The sequence below is a fragment of the Muscardinus avellanarius genome (assembly GCF_963383645.1).
Source record: "Muscardinus avellanarius genome assembly, chromosome: 7".
Taxonomy (NCBI): domain Eukaryota; kingdom Metazoa; phylum Chordata; class Mammalia; order Rodentia; family Gliridae; genus Muscardinus; species Muscardinus avellanarius.
In genome coordinates, this window is record NC_137793.1 from 115,853,283 (window position 1) to 115,872,447 (window position 19,165).

A 19,165-nucleotide genomic window follows, 5' to 3' on the forward strand; every position below is an offset into this window, starting at 1 on the left:
TGAGTGGTCAAATAAGAGCAAGTCAGCGAGTGACACATTAGAGTAGAAAGGAAAAGACTCGCCGGGCGTGGTGGGCACGCTTGTAATCCCCGAGCTTGGGAGGCTGAGACAGGAGGACCGCGCAAGTTCAAAGCCAGCCTCAGCTACTTAGTGAGGCTCTCAGCAACTTAGTGAGACCCTGTTTCCAAATAAAGTATAAAATAAGTCTGGGAGGATAGCCTGGAGGTAGAAAAGATCCTGGGTTCCACCCCCAGTATCACAAGGAAAGAAGAAAGAAAGAAAGAAAGAAAGAAAGAAAGAAAGAAAGAAAGAAAGAAAGAAAGAAAGAAAGAAAGAGAGAGAGAAAGAAAGAGAAAGAGAAAGAGAGAGGGAAGGAGGGAGGAAAGAAGGGAGGAAGGGAGGGAGGGAGGGAGGGAGGGAGGGAGGAACTGGGGCTTTGGGTGTTCAGTATTTCCCTCAAGGAAACAATTTTGGGGGCATAGGGACTTGAATTTATTACTGTAATAGTTATAACAGAGAAATGCTCCTAGCACAGGAAACTCAGGCCTTTAAGGATAGTCTTATTTCTTACAATGTAAAAGATAAGCCCAGAAAAGAGAGAAATGCTTCAAATTAAACTGCTAGCTGGGTGTGGTGGTGCATGCCTATAATCCCAGAGCTTGGGAGGCTGAGACAGAAAAACCACAGGCCTTAGCAACTTAGTGAAAACCTGTTGCAAAATAGAAAATAAAAAAATAGGATGGGGGCTATAGCTCAGAGTTAAAACACCCCTGGGCTTAGTCCTCATTACCCCCCCACACACACACACACCCCTGCTGCATGGTTTAACCAATAGACAACCTGGCCAATTGCACTTCAGGAAGAGCCTTCAGGAGGCCATGTGAGCCTTAGGAACTAGGCCCTGGGGCGTGGCTTTGAAGGGCAAGGGCATGGGGGTGCTTGCTGGGGCGTCCAGCTGGACAGAGCTGTGGATACTCAAGGCAAGCCTCCCCTTGGCCTGTATGACAGGACCATTGTCCACACGAGCAGAGAGAAGGTGAGAAGAAGAGAGCTGGGGCGGGGGGCTCGTGTTCAGCACAAGGAGAGGCATCCAGTCAGCTGAAAACTGCAGCCCGCCTCTCAGTCGCCAAGTGAATACTGGGGCTGGGAGCAGAGGACAGGAGAAGCCATGGCCTGACCTTGAGCCCCACTGAGGGATGAGGAGGGCTCACCCTCCTCTGCCTGGCCCGGCCTTCCACAGCACCAGCAGAGATGTGGCGCGCTACTAATTAAGGTGTGTGGTGTACCTGACACCTGATAGCACTGCCATGTCCTCTGGCACACAGCGACCCGTGTCTCCGACTCACAGGACAGAAATTAAAAGGCACGCAGCCTGAGCTCAGGGGCTCGGGCCCCCCTCGACTGTGTCCGGATCCCTAGGGGACACCGGGCGGAAACCGCGCCTGCACATTCCGTCCCCGCAGCCTGCAGAAACCCAACACCTCTGTCCAGCCAGGGCCACCAGGAAATTAACACTCACCCGGGTACAGGGACATAATTACACTGAACAAAAAGACACCTGCTCCACCTTTCTCCTTTAATCACCAACGTGCAGCCCCAGGGATTACCATCTTCGGAGTGATCTAGGGGGATTACTCTTTCATTAGTGTCTGGGGTCAGTTCCAACACAGTGTCAGGAGAGCCTCTTAAGATGCCCTCCCAGGCCAACAGCTAGCCCCTTCCCTGTCTGAAAGGTTAGATTTTGAAAGTCACAAGCAACTCCAATAACACCCCCTGAGGACCAAGCCTTCACCCCTGGGCTTTGCAGGATACTCAAGATCCAAATGGTAGCAGAGAAGCCCGAGGTTGCCCGCAGAGATTACAGGGAAAGATGCCTCTTCTCCCCAGCGCTTTTCAGCTTCGTCCTGGGCGTCCTAACTACTGCAAAACAACAAGAAAAAAAGGGCGGGGACACAGCTCAGTCCTAGACAGAGCGCTTGCCAGGCACCCCGCGCCTCCAGAGATAATGAGTGAAGGATGGGGCAAAGTTGGCAAGGAGAAGATGTCTTTGTTCACGTGTGACAGGGAAGCCTATGAATATGTATAAAACCTGAAAAGGCTTGAGCCTAGTGTGTGGCAGCACACGCTTGTAATCCCAGACTGGGAGGCTGAGACAGGAGGAGTACAGGTTCAAGGCCAGCCTCAGAGCCGGGCGTGGTGGTGCACACTTGTAATCTCAGCACTTGGGAGGCTGAGACAGGAGGATCTCAGGTTCGCAGACAGCCTCAGCTAATTAGTGAGGCCCTGTTTCAAAATAAAAAATAAAATTTAGGGCAGGGAGTCTAGCTTGAAGATAGAATGCCGCTGGTTGAATCCCAAGGGCCAAAGGGGGTAAAAAACCTCTTGGAACTAATAAGCAATTATATGAGGTTAATATACAGAAGTCAATTTCCTATATACTAGCAATGAACAGTTAAGTTTAAAATAAAAAAAGTAATTCAGACAATGTATACCTTAAATTGTATTAGAAAAGAAAAAAAGTAGCCGGGCGCGATGGCGCACGCTTAAAATCCCCGCGCTTGGGAGGCGGAGACAGGAGGATCGCGCAGGTTCAAAACCAGCCGCGCTGGCTCAGGAGACCCTGTTTCCAAATGAAAATGTAAAAAAAAAATAGGTCTGGGAGTGTAGCCCGGAGGTAGAAGGGCTTCCAGGAACCCCAGTACCACAAAAAAAAAAAAGAAAAGAAAAAAGAAAAGACAAGACAAGACATGACCAGCACCAGAGGCACCTCACGTCACGTCCCCTCACGTCACATCCCCTCACGTCACGTCCCCTCACATCATGTCCCCTCCAAATCACCACCTTCCTCTCCCTGCTGTAAATCTCCTAACCTTCAAGCAAATGACATCTTTGCTTTTTATTCTAATTTTACCACCTAAGAACATGTCTTTAAAGTTTTTACTTAAAAAAACCTCATATGTCAATAATACAATAATTTATCGGATGTGTTCGTTGGCCGTTCACATATCTTCGTTTGTTAAACGTGTTCAAATATTAACAGGACTATCTGTACTTGAAAAGACCAAATTTTTGTTTTTTTATAATGGGCTCTTATTGGTGCACTAGCCTCACATCATACTCTCAATCATGTTGACAGTGACATCCATCACAGCACTTTGTGCCCCCGCCTCCCCTCCCCCCTTCCTGATGCAGAGTACTGAGACTGACATGGTGGCTATTCCCATTCCTGAGCCTCAGTCTCCCCTCCCCTTCCCTTAGACCTGCTCTCTGACTCCACTGAGTTTCTCCTCCATTGTCTGGAGTCCTTCTGGTACCCCAATGCTCCCTCTGGTACCCCAGTGCTCCCTAGCTTCGGTATATTGGAGAAAACATATGGCCCTTCACTTTCTGTGACCAGCTGATCTCAGGTAACAATGTTCTCCAGGTCCTCCCATTTTCTTACAAATGACACATTTTGTTCTTGTATTGCTGAGTAGTGATCTTACAATCCATTCATCTGTTGCTGGACACCTAGGTTGCGTCCATAGTTTGGCTATTGTGAATTGTGCTGCTATGAACGTGGGTATGCATGTATTACCGCAGTCCTCTGATTTGGGCCCCTTTGGAAAGATATCCAGGAAGGATATAGCCCAGTCACACGGCAGATTCATTCCCAGTTTTCCGAGGAATCTCCACACTGATATCCGTAGTGGCTGCACTAATTTGCAATCCCATCAACAGTATAGAAAAGCTATTTCCTACCGGGCGTGGTGGCGCACGCTTGTAATCCCCGCGCTTGGGAGGCAGAGACAGGATGATCAGCAGATTCGAAGCCAGTCGTGCTGGCATAAGAGACCCTGTTTCAAAAATATAAAATACGTCTGGGAGTGTAGCCCAAAGGTAGAAGGGCTTCCAGGAACCCCAGTACCACCAAAAATAATAATAGTAATAATAATAATAATAATAATAATAATAATAATAATAATAATAAGCTATTTCCCCACATGCTCACCAACGCTGACTGTATTTTGACTTTTTGATAATTGCCATTCTACATTCTAAGTGGGATTAGATAGAATCTCAGGGTAGATGTTTTTTGTTTTGTCATACTGAGGATGAAATGCAAGGGCATTCTACCTGAGCTACACCCCCAGCCCTATTTTTTATTCTTTATTTTGAAACCGGATCTCATTTAAGTTATGGAGGCCTCAGTAAGTAGCTGAGGCTGTCCACAAACATGTGATCCTCCTGTCTCAGCCTCCCAAGTACTGGGATTACAAGTGTGCACCACCACACCTGGCTTTCTCAGTGTAGTTATGATTTACATCTCCTTTATTGCTAATGATGTTGAACATTTTTTCATGTATCTATTGGCCATTTGTATCTCTTCTTTTGTGAAGTGTCTGTTCAATACAGTTGTCCATTTCTTTCTTTCTTTCTTTCTTTCTTTCTTTCTTTCTTTCTTTCTTTCTTTTTTTTTTTTTGTAGTACTGGGGTTCCTGGAAGCCCTTCTACCTCCGGGCTACACTCCCAGACCTATTTTATATTTTTATTTGGAAACAAGGTCTCTGAAGTCAGCGCGGCTGGCTTCGAACCTGGGTGATCCTCCTGTCTCTGCCTCCCAAGGGCGGGGATTACAAGCGTGCGCCACCACGCCCAGCTCAGTTGTCCATTTCTTGATTGGGTTATTTGGCTTTTATTAGTGTAAAGTCTTATGTTCTTTGTATATTCTAGATACTAGTCCTCTATCAGAGGGACAGCTGGCAAAGATCTCCCCATTCCATAGGTCTTCTCTTTAGACTCTCGATGGTTTCGTTTGATGTGCAGAAACTTTTTAGCTTAATGTCATCCCATTTATTAATTCTTCTTTTAATGTCTTGAGCTTTGGGGATCTTGTTGAAGTTTCTACCTGTGCCTATATGTTGGAGTGCTGAACCTATGCCCTCTTCTCGTAGCTTTACCGTCTCTGGTCTAACTTCCAGGTCCTTGATCCATCTCGAGTTGACTCCTGTGCAGGGTGAGAGGTAAGGATTTAGTTCCATTTTTGTACAAATGGATAACCAGTTTCCAACCCCATTTGTTGAAGAGGCTATCCTGAAAAGACCAATTTTAAAACTCGAGACCTCCATCTGCACTGATCAAGGAAGAGGGATGACTCAAGTCACCGATGTGGTGTTGAAATACATTGACCTACACCAGCCTCTGTGCTCGACCAGTAAGTTTGGCCCAAAGCAGCCTCCATACAGTGAGCTATACACACCCTACTTTAACATATATCCAAATTCTAACCTAAGCATATACCCTTACACTCAAATAACTGAGTGTTAGCCAATCAGTAGTGGAGAGCTTCAGCCAACCACAGGCTGCCTACGGACAGGACTGTGACCATATAAGGCAAATGCTAGGGGCGCCCACCTCCTGTTTCTAAGCGTCTTCCAGTTCTCTGGCTATAAACATAACTGTCCCTGAAGTGGGGTGGTGCACTCGGGACCATCTTGGGTCTGAAATGCTACCAGTTCTAGAACCATTTTCTTGCTCAAGTAAATTTTGTTAAATTGAACTGGTTCCAGTTTTTAATGCCAATATCAGCAATGAAAAAAAGGAAATAAGTAAAATCTTACAGATGTTTAAAAAATAAGGAAATACTATGAACAAGTTTATGCCAATTAATTTGGCAAACTAAATCAGTTAGGTATGCAGAAATATTCCAAAATAAAGACAGAGGAAACTTCTACCTTTCAAAACCCTTCTAAACTGTCCTTAGACCCATGTTGAACCCCAGGACATCTGAAAAAAAAGGACTACATATCAATGTAAGGGGAAAAGTCTTTAAGTGCCGACAATGTCTGCTACACTAAGAATTCAGATTAAAGGCAAGGACCTGTCTCATCCCTGTGTGATGTTTATTCGATGTGCACTTAGTGATTCCTGAAAGAACAGACACAAATAAGAGGCAACATGGATTTACTAATGATAATAATGCCGCCATTTATTGAAGAGAAGAAAGCAAAAAAATGGCAGCTGTGACAGGAAAGGAGAGACCGCTTAGTTAACAGCAAGATCCTCTCTCTTTGAACAAGAAAACATTTATTGTATGAAATTGATTCTCAAAGTAAGAAAAGTGGTACTCAAGAATACACTTTTGGATATAAAAATTCATTTATGAAATTAGTAGCATTCAAAAGTAGTTGCACCTATACAATTATAAAATTGACTCATCTTTTAACAAAGTGTTTCAAAAGCTGGTCCTATTAGAACAGGAACAATGCACAAAGTTGTAAGGCATACAAACTCACGGCAGGCGCGCGTGTGCTTGTGTGTGCTTGTGTGCGTGTGCTGGGACCGCGCTCCCTTCAGCCTCCCCACAGCCTCTGAACGCCCTCATCCCCAACTTCACCGTGTGATTCACAAACGCCACACAAGATCCGTCCAGAGGGGCTTCCCGGGCCTCGTTGGGGGTGCTGAGTCAAGCCGGTCTGCGGGACAGACAAATGAGCACTTTCCACAGCAGAGACCACAGAGCCGATGGCACACGGATACAAGGTATGTGCGCGCTGTGTCCAGAACGGGCTGCTTCCTGTCGTGGCGCGGCCGGTGCCACCCGCACCTGGTCACCGGGGACACGCTGGAGGACGCCGGTCAGCGGCCAGCCCCTGTATCAGGAGCACCTGTCCTTTGGCTGTGGGCTCGCTCCGTGCGGGTTTGTTTGTGGTGGCTGTTTATTAAGGTGGCGATGCTGCTTGTGAATGCGTACATCATACTTGTTACGCCGCCGTGGACCGACGTTTCCCTCCAAATGGCAAAGCTCTCCGTCCGCTAGACTCACTCCTGCCTGGCCGCACACCGGCTTCTCTATGAAAACTATCTTGTACACTTCTAAGCCTCGGGTCTCACCAGCCCCTGCTCGCGGGGATGACTTCATCAGTTCACACTGACAGAGGGTCTACACCCACGGCCCCGAGACAGCAGCCTGACCGGCCAACGGCAAAGCCCAGGTATCGGGCCCTGGGACATCACCCATGCGTCCAGAAACACCCAGAGCAGAACTAAACGCCCGGGGCCGGCGAGCCGGGCCAGTTAAAGGCCCTGCACTTCCCTCCTCACTAAGGGGCACACGTGACGCGGCTCAGGCCGCCTCGGGTGTGAGTCCAGCTCAGCGCCACGTTCCCACCTGCACATTGCTAACGGCGCCCCTCCCTCCTGGCACACAGCGATGCCTCCTCCCCCGCAGTGGCAGGCAGGGCCAAGCGCAGGGGCTGCTGGCCGCCACCCTGCAACCCCAGCTCTCCGCTCCTGCTCCCCGCCAGGTTGCTTTCAACCTACGCTGCGCCGGGCACTGGATTTCAGCAGATCTCAAGTGGATTTCTTCCTCTCAAAGTCCAAGTGAAAACAAGTAACGAAACAACCAAAGGCTAAGTCCACCCAAAAACTAGGGGGTCTGGAAGATTCTGGAAGGCAAGGTCACCCCAAGGCTGCCACAAGCGTTTTGACGGGAGCTGTCTTGGCAAATGAGCCACAGGCCCCGAGAGATGGGGTCGCGGAGCCTTGTGCGAGAGTGACCAGCTGCCGAGATGCCGTCCTGCCTGGCACCTGCTTTGCCGGCTCCTGGGTGCGCACCCTTCCTGCTGAGACAGGCTGGGAAGGGCCGAGACGCGTCCCTCCCTCTGCGTCCCTCCACCGGGCCCGCTCAGCCCTGCAGCCCTCAGCAGAGGCCAGCCAGGAGCTCACAGAGCCCTACTCTAACTGCACACAGTAAGGACAGAGACGGCGCCTCTGCCTTGGTTGGGGTGCCACGGCAGGAGCCCGAGGGGACCAGCTGGCCGTGGGTAAAGAGCAACGGGGGGAACTAAGGTTTTGTCTACCAGGTCCCGGAGAACCAGGAACTCTGGCTGAGCAGGACAGGGCACAGATGATGGCCAGCTGACGGGGCCACAGGGGAGCAGTGGACTGCCTACGGCCCCAGGAGGAAGCGGGGGAGGGGGGGGCACTGGGGAGCAGGAACGCAGACCCGGGAGGCTCTGGTCGGAGGAGCCCAGCTGCGCGACCAGGCCTGCGCTCCACGCCGCCCTGCTGCAGCTCTGGCTGGGTGTGGAAGCCAGCTGGGCCACCATCCCCTCACGGCACAGGGGTAACAATCCCTGCCTGGTGGCCATGGGCCTCTCAAGACACTTTCCCGTGGAGAGGCGCCAGGCTGAGTTTCGGCCACCTACAGCAGGGTGTCCTCCCGGGGTCCCCGCACAGGACCGTGGGGTTGCCACGCAGGCACGCTACAGAGCTGGCCACACGGCAGGGAGCTGCCTTCTTACCCACCTGTTCTGGCCCCACTCCAGGGAAGAGAAAGGAAAATCATTTTAAAAGCAAGTACTTCTAAATAATAGAGAAAAAGACAGCGCAGGGAGCAGCGCCTCCTCCGCCTCCCGCAGGCTTACCCACCAGGAACCCTGTGCCTGCTGCTGCCGCTCTGCTCCTCCACTCGCGCCAGGTCACGAGCAAAGACCCACGGAGGGGAGGGGTACACCGCACACCAGTGATCCACCCACCGTTGACAGGGTTCAGAGCTGGGTGCCAGGCCCAGTGGAAGGCACCGCAGTTCACGAGAGGCTCTCTCCTAATTCGCCCCACGCCAGGCTCCTGGGCTTGGGCACAGCCGCTGTCCTGGGCACCAGAGAGAAGCGTGTCCACACTGCACAGCCAGCAGCACCTGGCTCCATCCCCGATGACCCCCGGATCCTGGGGTTCACTGCTGCACGCTGTACCCCCAGGGCGCCGCCTCTGCCACCTGGGACCCCGCTCCCGAGGCCAGCTGCTGCTGTTTACGCAGGTTCTGGTTTCTGAGGATTCAGCAGGACAGATGTGAAGAGGGAACGGGCGCGTGAGGATCCGCTGTGAGGTGTGAGCCCACCACTGAACTGTGCTGGAGACACTGGGTTTGGGAACATAGCGTCGCTTCCTCAGGAAGCCTCCAAGGTTCAAGCTGCAAGCAACACACTGGTGCCAGATGCAAGGCACGTGTCTAAGACAGGTCTCGAGGTGTTTACTGAGTGGCCGCCGGCCTCCATCCACGGGCCTGCGACGCTGTGCAGAACGGGCAGCGCGTTACGCGAGGCACACGGTGAAGCACTTCTTCACGGCGTCCCTGAGGAGGAAAAACACAAGGTGAGTGGGCCGTCTCCCCAGCGCCCTACGCACCGCCTCCTGGGTGCCCAGACCACACCTGCCCAGAGGAAGGCGCGCCCTAACACCGGGCTTCCGCAGGTCTGAGCTCCCTCCCTGGGCTCAGCGTAGAGAATGCAAGGGCCCGGTGCACACTCAACAGAGGAGCCCCTGTGCAAGTTGGCGGCGCAGGGGGCACTCTGTGCGGGGGCGGGTACAAGCCAATGGGCCGCCATCCTGGCATCCTGAGCTCCTAGAGAGCCAGGCAGCAAGAAGCCACCTAATTCTGCTTAAACTAGTTCCCAAACTTGCTTGATCACAGAACCCCTTTCTTCCATGTAAGCAGTGTGGAAAAACTATTCTAGAAACTACAGTCTAAGAGAAGAGCGAGCTGTGTGATCTCCTTCCGACCACAGGGAACTGTCAGCTGCTTGGCATCAAACTCCCTGCACTTTTTTTCTTTTTGGTGGCACTGGGGATGGAACCCTTCTACCTCCGGGCTACACTCCCAGACCTATTTTATATTTTATTTGGAAACAGGGTCTTTTAAGCCAGGGAGGCTGGCTTTGAACCCGTGCAATCCTCCTGTCTCCGCCTCCCAAGTGTGGGGATTACAAGTGTGCGCCACCACGCCCGGTGAAACTCCCTGCTTCTAACAGGGCCGCACGCTGCCCAGCACTGGTAACTGCTACACACCACCTGTCCCTGCAGCCACACAAGTGCAGAGCACGGGCTCGGTGTGCACAGGCTCCGCGGGCCCCGTAGGCAGAGGGGCCGTGCCTGCGCTCCTGTACAGGCTCCGCGGGCCCTGCAGGCAGAGGGGCCTGCGCTCCTGTCACCACCTCCAAGCTCCTAATCACTTTTGAACAAAAGACCTATACTTTCTTTTTGCACTGGGCCCTGCAAATTCTGTAGCTGGCCCCAAAATAAAGATATGTCCAATATCAGAAGCTGATAAACACTTCCTTAGACCTCGGACACAGTGGGCTCTGGCTTATTTCACAGAGGGTCGCTCTCCAGGACATCCCCGCCCGTTCTCTTCTTAGACAAGGCCAGGTCTGCATGGAGAATTTCCTAACTGGGAAATTCTCTCCAGCACCTTCCCAGCACCGTCTGCAGCAGACACGGGAAGCCCAAGACGTGGTAATCTCGCTTCCCCTTCCCAGCTCCTGCATGCGGCCTTGATTCCCCAACACTAGTAGGGAAGCGAGGGCTTCTAGCTGTCACATACTGGAGAAGGAAGGGAATGAGAAGGCTGCCTTAGAACCGCCGGCGGCCACGCTCCCTCGCCGACTTTGAGGCACGCCACGTGAGTGCTTCTTTAAGGAGCTTTGGGGACCCTGGGGAGACCCCAGCCCCGCCACGCTAGTTATCAGCGCGTGTGCAGGAGAGCTGCCAGGTCACACAGCCAACTAGGAAGCCCGGGCCCCACGGTGCGCCTGCTCACTTCCCTATCAGCACCTCTGAGACGTTCCGCAGTGGGAAACTAAGAAAACAAGCCCAAATTGAGATCCCGCCACCCTGTGCTCAGTGATTTAAACACACTCCCCTTTTAAACAAATAAGACAAACTTCTTAATACTACAGGTTAAAAGAGTCCGATGTGCACGTACACACACATTACAGGAGTGTTCACGACACAAGAAACTGGCAGTCTGGTCAACGCACCACCAGCTGTATGGTTAGGCTGGAGAAGGTGACCCTTACTACAGACAGACAGACAGACAGACAGATGTGTGGCCTCTGCTGCTTGGTGAAAAGGTCAGCCAAGATAAACAAGGTAACATGGACTGTAGAACTAAGCTCTCTAAACTGAAAGGCCCCGCACAAACACATCATCAGTCACGCGTGACAGAGCGCGTCCAACTGCCTTACCTCGCGAATGGTATGAAGGAAAGGCTGTACCTGCAAGGAAAAACAAAAGTGAGGCCGGGCGGGGGCACGGCCGGCGGCACGGCGGAGCAGCTCCCGAGGCCGAGCGCAGCACCCAGCCTACCCCCGGGGCTCACAGGCACGCATGTGCACGCGCACACCCGAGCACGCGTGTGTTCACTGGTGCAGAGCCACACGGCAACAGGAGAGGTCAAAGGCCCAGGCAGACACGACTCCTAGGACCCCAGCCTCGCTGCAGTAACATTTTTTTTCCCTTTTGCAGTACTGGGGATGGAACCCAGGGGCACTCTACCTCCAAGCTACATCCCCAGCCCAATTTGTTATTCTTTATTTTGGAACAGGGCCTCACTGAGTTGCAAAGGGCCTAATAGGTAGACTGAGGTTGGCTGTGAACCCAGATCCTCCTGTCTCAGCCTCTCGAATGCTGGATTACAAGCGTGCGCCACCACAAGGTAACATGGACTGCACGAGTAACTGCCTTAATCAAACAAAAGGGCTGGCAGCGATCAACTAAAACACAGATCCCAGCTACCCACCTGACTTGGGACCGCTAGTCTAAAAGAACTGCAAGTAAACTCCAGAACCGCGCTCCTCTAACATTCAATAAGTCCTCAAGAGAATTTAATTTTAACCCTATTGAGATTTTTTTTTCTTTGCTCCTACCACTTAAAAGAAAAAAAAAAAAAAGAAAAAGAAAAACCTTTCCACAATTCTCTAGATGAGAATGTAAGAAGGCTCCGTTCTGCAAGAGCCAAGATGTGCCCAGATGTGTCCTGATAAGACCGTCTGCTCAGCCACACAGCCTGAAGGGACTGGGCAGGGCAGAGGCTCCACAACCCTACAGAGCCAGGCAGTGCGTGTACTGGACGTAAGCTGCTCAGCGCCAAGCAGCAGGGTCAGCATGTGTCAATACCAGAGGGGCCATCCCTGTCCGCTGGGCCCCTAAGAATACTTGAAACTGTCTTTACAATGAGTCTCTAAGCAAACAGGTGTGTGTACATGGGTACCAATTTCTGTACCCAAACGAAACTCAAAATGAAAATCAAAGGACCAACAAACCAGACCCTTTCAGCACCCACTACCAAGGCGAGTGTCGTGTTAAAATCAGACCATGGGCCGGGCGTGGTGGCGCACGCTTGTAATCCCTGCGCTTGGGAGGCAGAGACAGGAGGATCGCGCAGGTTCGAAGCCAGCCACGCGTGCTGGCTTAGGAGACCCTGTTTCCAAATAAAAATGTAAAAATAGGTCTGGGAGTGTAGCCCGGAGGTAGAAGGGCTTCCAGGAACCCCAGTACCACCAAAAAAAAAAAAAAAAAAAATCAGACCATGGTTCTACGTGCTCTGCACTTTCCATGTAGGTAGCACGCTTACAAACACAGGAGTCCTGAAAGGCAGTTTGCAAAGTGTATGAATTCAGAAGTCACAATCACTAGAGGGGTGGTTACAATCACTAGAGGGGTGGTTACAATCACTAGAGGGGTGGTTGCAATCACTAGAGGGGTGGTTACAATCACTAGAGGGGGTGGTTACAATCACTAGAGGGGTGGGTGCTGTTACAGCTTCTAGACCCATTTTCTCCACACGGAACTTTAACTTCCTCTGCACAGCAGTAAACGTCCTTTCCCAAAACAGAGCGGTCACATCCGCACTGCGCTGTCCTGGCAGATGGTAAACTTTGAAAGTACCTCGGAGATGGCCCAGAAGCCACGGATCCCACGCGGCCTCCACCCCTCTCGTGGACTGCGGAAGGGGCAGCATGCCGACAGCGGGCACACTGCTGCAAAGCCACGCGTCCAGGGCCCTTCACTAGGCCTGGCCCTCGAGCCCCAACTCCCAGGCCTTGGCGGGGTCTCCAGAAGGCCGGGCCGCCACGTGCTCCTGTCCTCGGCGGCCTCTCCCTCTCCCTCCGTGTTGCCCGCTCCATCCTCCTCTGGATGAGTCAGGCCGTCCAGAGCAGCCCACTCACCTGTCCTGACACTTCCCTTCTGGTAATGTCTGACTCACGGCCTCTTTTGCCCGGCCCTTGGAACAGTTTCATTGTCCTCGTGCTTACTGGACATGAGTGGCTTGGTAACATTTGTGCAACTCAAAACCTACCCGGAGCTCAGCAGCAACCGTGGGCCTCGGTGTCCGCGCAGGCCCGCTGCCGCCATCTCCTGGCCACCGCGGAGCCTGACTTCCCGCAACCCTGAGGAGCTGCGTCCTCGCCCGCCCCCACCGCCCAGTGAGTCAGGGTCTGTGTGGGAGGGGGCTTTAAAAGGTCACTTACCACGTCAAGGCCAAAGACTGCAAGATGCAGAAGAGGAGCGCGAGCCCCTTGTTATGCCACTGAAAGAAAAACGCAAAGGTTCCAGGCAGGCCGCGTGCGCCACGCAGCGAGGTTAAGGAAAGGAAGGCCACTTACCCAGAAGGCGGAGCACAGCGTCAGGGCAAAGCACAGCTAGAGGGAGGGAAGGGAGGCGGTGAACAGGGCGGCCCTCCTGGCCACGCGCTCCGCTGCAGTGAGCGCTCCCTGAGCACCACAGAAACTGAACACACCCCTCATTAAAACACAGTTGGCCCCCGACCAGCCACGTGTGGAAGAGTCCCACCCCTGACGGCAAAACACCAAGGAAGACTCCTGCAGACTCGGGCTCTCGCACTTGGAAGGTTTCCTGGAATCTCCACACAGCAAACCAATCCCATTTCTGGCCCACCCCTCCCACCCTCCCCTCAAACACACTCAGGGGAGCCTCTTGCAAACCCCCTACCCTGACGGCCTTGGAGAGCAGGCTGCGAAGACCTAGGCCCTCCTACTGACACATGCCACCCTCTGCAGGTGCTGTGTGGAACTGCAGCGCCCAGACCCCAGCTAAATAGAGAGGTGGGCGGTGTGGGGCTTAGAGGCCCCCTCAGTCTTGTGCTTCGGGAGGTGGGGAAGAGGGGCACGAGAGGACTCACACGGCAGAAACGAAAACCCCAAGTCCAGCTAGCAGCGGGCCTTACCAGCACCAGGATGGTGGCAATCAGACGCGTGGGCTCAAACATGCGCTTCAGCTGCCTCAGGGGTCCCATCAGGAAGATGGTGCTGGGAGGCAGACACACGAGCATTCAGACCAGAGGAGAAGCACGGCGGGCACAGCCGGCCGCCCCCCTGGCACCGTCTGTGGCAGGAAGGGCAGCGGGAGGCCGTGCCAGGCTGCTCCTGGGCTGGCTGAATCACCCCCTCATTCTGGAGGAGCTGGAAGCTCGGGATCCTACCCACACTGCCCATCTGGTGGCCACAGAGAAGTGGGCCACTCTGGCGGGGGCCAGGCCAGCAGCAGAGCACCAACACAGGTGTGGCCGCCACCTCCACCCCTCACCCCTCACGGGGGCCAGGAGAAGCCCCCGTGACCCCCCTGTGATCCCGAGTGCGGCCAGGCCAGTTCCACTCCCAGCCACCGGCCTGGGGAGCCCGTTCAGAACCACTGGGTCGGCAGGACAGCACTGAGATCAGAGCACCGGGGGAGGTGCTCAGACCTCACAGAAGCCGCTCAGATGCCCTGAGCCACAGGCCGGCAGATGGGAAAGCACAGGGCGGTGTACCTCCTACTTGCTCCCCAGGCGTTTCAAAGACAAAGTAAGATCTGAGGTGTTTCACAGGATACACAGGTATTCCAACTGCCTCTTTCCAAATCCTTAAAGCTACTGGGTACCCTCCTTCGTCTCCTCAAGCACCATCCGCATGTATGTTCCCATCTAATAAAAAGCGGTTACCTCCCAATCGATGCGATGTTCCCAAAGGTGTAAAACACCGCGAAGAGGGCCAGTCCCTTTCTGGGCACCCAGAGCAGAAGAGTTCCCTGGAAGGGGAAGCAGAGGTCAGCCCAGAGCCAGCCTCCCCCACGGCCACAGGCAGCAGCTCACAGCAGTTCCACCCTCACCCTTACCCAGGAGCCCCAGTGGGGAGCTAAAGAGAGAAGGAAGAGGATGGAGGGGGGAGGGCAGAGAGGAGAGTGGTTAAGACAGAGGCCAGAGAAAGTCTCACCAGCAGGGAGCAGAGGATTCCTATAGCAAAACACGCGATGAAGCCTTTGATCCTGGTACCCCAGCTTAACGAGGATGCTTCGACAACCTGAAGTTAAAAAAAAAAAAGCATTAACTATTTACCAAAAACAAAGGATGCAAAAAAATTGGAAGTGATGTTAATCTGTAGGGGAAGCAGGAAACAGAATGCGACACGCTGAAGCCAGGGAAGTCATGGAGTCGGGCTCTGCTTGGGCTGTAATCTACTCAGGCCCAAGCCTCCTCTCCGCTGGGCAGCTACAGAGGTGAGACTTCCTGCCTCATGCACACAGGAGGCAGGCCAGCAAACCGTCAGCCGCTCAGGCCGCCCAGGCCCCAGGCAGGAGGGGCCACAGCTGGAAAGGCACAGGCCCCACTGGGACGCAGGCAGAAGAGGATAAGGCCGCTAGGGAGGCTGGTCCTCCGCTCCCCGTCCAGCCCCGGCAGCTGCTGCTCCTGCACCATTCCTGGGCATCCAGGACCTGGGAGTAGAAAGGCCATCCTCCTCATCAGGATCTGTCCACACTATTCACTCGCCAGGCAAATGCACTTCAGGGCGCTGGCTTCAGCCAGATCACCCAAGTGTGAGGGAGACACTGGTTAATTAGTTACCGGCCTGTCCCTTCCAACTCCAGCCACATGATTAATCCCTCCCCAGAACAAAGTTCAGGGGAAGCCACAATTTCCAGAAAAACTCTCCTGAAACAGAAACGCCTGTGAGCAGTTCCCAACGCTGCTTTGGTCATGTCAAAGAGGGCAATCGAGTCTGCAGCAGAGGCCTTCCTAGGCTGTCTGCCTGACGCAAGAGGGCACAGGCAGCCGCTACTGGAGACCGAAGCCCCGGCAGGGCGGCCAGGAGCACAACCAAGCCCCACAGGTCTCCCTCGTGTGGCCAGCATGGGCTCCGCCCAACCAAGTGGTCCACATTGCTACCACATGTCTGCCCAGCTGATGGAGGAAGCCAGGTGGTGGCAGAGGCTACAGGACCCTCTGTCCTGAGCCCCTAGCATGAAGAGAGGGACCAGAGGGTCCACATCTGGCAGGTACTACTGCACAATGGCTGGCCCCCACTCAGGAGGAAGGTACTCAGGTCATCAACGGGTTCTTCCTTTCCTACTCCTACCGAAGCACACGACTGGAGACTGACCCGCGACCCTGCAGTACCCATGGGCACACAGGCAGAGATCTGTGGGACAGGTGACCCCGCAGAGGCCTGCTTGGGAGCGCCCGTCAGGACCCAAGAGATGAGCCAGCCGGCTCCATGCTGAGGACGGCCTCTCCCCGGAGGAGTCTTTTTCTTAATCCCCCTCTGGCTCCCAAATGAAGCACCGGATGCTCCATCATAGGCTTCAGAGAGTTAGAGCACTTCCAACTCATGTCACCTCCCTCCACACTCAGAACAAAATGAAAAGCCACTAGGCTTCCTTCTCGTGCAAGAACCAAGAACATACCTTGTGAGGGTGGAAACAAGAACGGAGCTGCAAGCCAGGAGCAGGGCAGCAGAGCCGGGGTTGGATTTGTGCCAGCGTTCTACTCAGCACTGACAGGAATATGCAGAGTCAGCCTTCGTTCTCTTTAAGCAGATCAACCGTAAGGCTAAATATCGAGCTTGAACTGACTTGGGCATTTCAGGTGCTAAGTGGCCTCAACTGCACAGTGAGATTCGGACGCTTGTGGAACTCCAAGTCACTGGCAAGAAGTAGGTCGGCCAAAAACATGATTCTGGTTTCCACCTTCAGAGGGAAAGCGGCACTCGGGCTCTACAAGCCTCTCACGCTGAATCCACCCACATGTTGCCTTTTGTGCCCAAACGGGCAGGCGTGGGGGCAGGCGCCACACGGCGGGTGTCCCCGTATGTGGCTGCGAGTTCTCTACGCGTGCACTTAGGGAAGAAGGAAGCTGCCGCTCCACTTCTAATGGACTCGGTGAAGGAAAAGCACTTCTTTTTGGCAATTTATGAAAATCCTATAGATATAAAGCGTGTCGTAAGTCATGACTGCTAACAGCCGTGCCAGGTAAACAGCTTTCCTGAAAATGAGAGGAGCTGAAACAAGACTGGGAGAATTCATAGGCAAAGGACTCCCGCGGACTGGCGGTAATGCACAAAGGTCCCTTTGACTCCAGGACGTGAGAGAAGAGGGGTTCCTGCCAAGAAGTAGAGCTAAGAACTGCCCGGGGAGACAGGGTGGTAACCAGGCGATGCGGAAGGAGTATGCTGTATGCCTGAGCTCAAGATAAGTGCCATTCTTGCCTTCCTGGACCCGAGAGTCACAGAACCTGTACTTCCAGAAAGAAGTGCACTGAAACTAGAACTGAGGCCTGTCTCGGAAGATGAGGCACTAATTAGGAAATTCATCCTGAGGCTTTTATGATGAGACGCTAGTGTGAAGCCTTTACAACGACCCAGGAGGGGTAGGAAAAACAGAGCTACTCATACTTTTATTGTTTGCATTAAAATAATAAAATATTCTGAAACGATTTTTAAGGTCACCTGGTCCAACTTAACCTCACGCAACAGAAATTTCAGCACAGAATCCCCCATGGTTGCCAGCGTAAAACCATGGAAAATGTGAGATAATCAAGTTGGTGACAATATCTTAAAGAGCCCCAATCTAATAAGTGAAAACTAAGCCCAAGCAACCCTAGGAGCAAACTCGGTTGGTACAAAATGTGTCCAGGGGCTCAAGACTCGGGAAGTGCTACGCACCAATGCACAGAGACGGATCTCACTCAAAAGGGGGAACTGGATTTAGAACAGAAGAAGCTGGGCGTGGTGGTGCACGCTTGTAATCCCAACATTTGGGAGGCTGAGATAGGAGGACTGCGGCTTGAGGACAGCCTCTGCTACTATTTAGTGAGGTCCTTTACAACTCAATGAGAACCTGTTTCAAAATAAAGACCAAAAAAATGGGCTGAGGGGGTAGCTTAGAGGTAGAATGCTTCTGGGCTCCATCCCTAGTACCACAGAAAAAAAAAAAAGAAAAAGAAAAAAAAAAACAGAAGAAAAGCCAAAGCACCCAATCTTTAAAAAACAAGTGTAAGGTGTGCCTAAACTGATGAGGTTAAAACTCTTCGTGGTCTCCAACACAGTTACCATCTGAGTAAACCTCAGTACTGAGTTTGCAGACCTCCACGGTACTGTCCTGAGGATCTGCCTGCTGCTCCCTGATGTGTTTCTAGTTTCACTGTGACCGTGGGACCTCCGGGACAGAAAGTGTCTCCCTCTTCAGCCCCGGCTGCTCCTAACAGCTGGTGGCAGAGTGTGTGGCTTAGACTTCAGGTGACAATGAGGGCTTTCTTCATGCTCATCAGAGGTTCAACTAATAGAGCCGGAATCAAGAAAAAGAACCCATGAAATTACTCCTGGGCCTGGACCGAATAAGAAAAGCAACATCTTCAAAAGCCCACCAGATGTTGTGAAAAATGTTTTAAAAAGCGGAAGCTCGGTGGTCTACCACCGCTCCTGGGGTTCAAGGTTAAGACTGACAAAGCCGAGTGTGACGTCCTGAGCCTTCATCCAGAGGGTGGAGGTACCAGACCAAACGAAACAAAACTCAGAATAAAAACCACGAAGGTGTTGAACGCTGCGTGCTGAGAAAAATCAGGAGCGGTTTCCAGCTGACGGGCCTATGCTTTGCAACGCCCGCATTTTACAGATGGGGAAACTGAGGCCAGCACACACACCAAAAACTAAGCAGGAAATGTGTCTCCCAGAAAGAAAAACACGACTAAAGCGACAGGCACGGAAACACGGCCTCGGCGGCGGGCTGGTGCACGCGCAGGCGCCTGGGGTGGGTGCGCACCCAGGGAAACCAGCCGCGCCCGGCCCGGCTCGCGCGTCCTCCCGGGCCGGGGGGCAGCCCGGCCGCCGCCAGCCCCCGGCGCGCCCCCGGGCCCGAGCCCCAGGCCCCGCTCGGGCTCCGGGGCTCGCTCCCGCCGCGCGCCCGCAGGAAGGGCAGACGCCCAGGGCCGGCGGCGCGCCTGCGGAGGGCAGAGGGGCGCGGCCGCCCCGACACCCACCCGACTCACCTCCGACAGCCCGCTGCGGTCCTCCGTGTCCTGGCCGCTCAGCACCTTCTTCAGCTTGTCCATCCCGGCCCGCCGCCGCTCCCGGGC

General features: G+C 53.4%; 1 protein-coding gene across 1 annotated transcript; it reads right to left on the minus strand.

Moving 5' to 3' along the window:
- Positions 1 to 9,075: 9,075 nt before the first annotated feature.
- On the minus strand, positions 9,076 to 19,141 carry SFT2D2 (SFT2 domain containing 2; the record flags this gene model as incomplete). Its single annotated transcript, XM_080698354.1, has 8 exons — positions 9,076 to 9,115; positions 11,007 to 11,036; positions 13,293 to 13,351; positions 13,428 to 13,463; positions 14,009 to 14,090; positions 14,762 to 14,847; positions 15,033 to 15,119; positions 19,079 to 19,141. 8 exons carry the CDS (start codon positions 19,139 to 19,141, stop codon positions 9,076 to 9,078), a joined length of 483 nt encoding a protein of 160 aa, XP_080554480.1.
- Between the last annotated feature and the right edge of the window lie 24 nt (positions 19,142 to 19,165).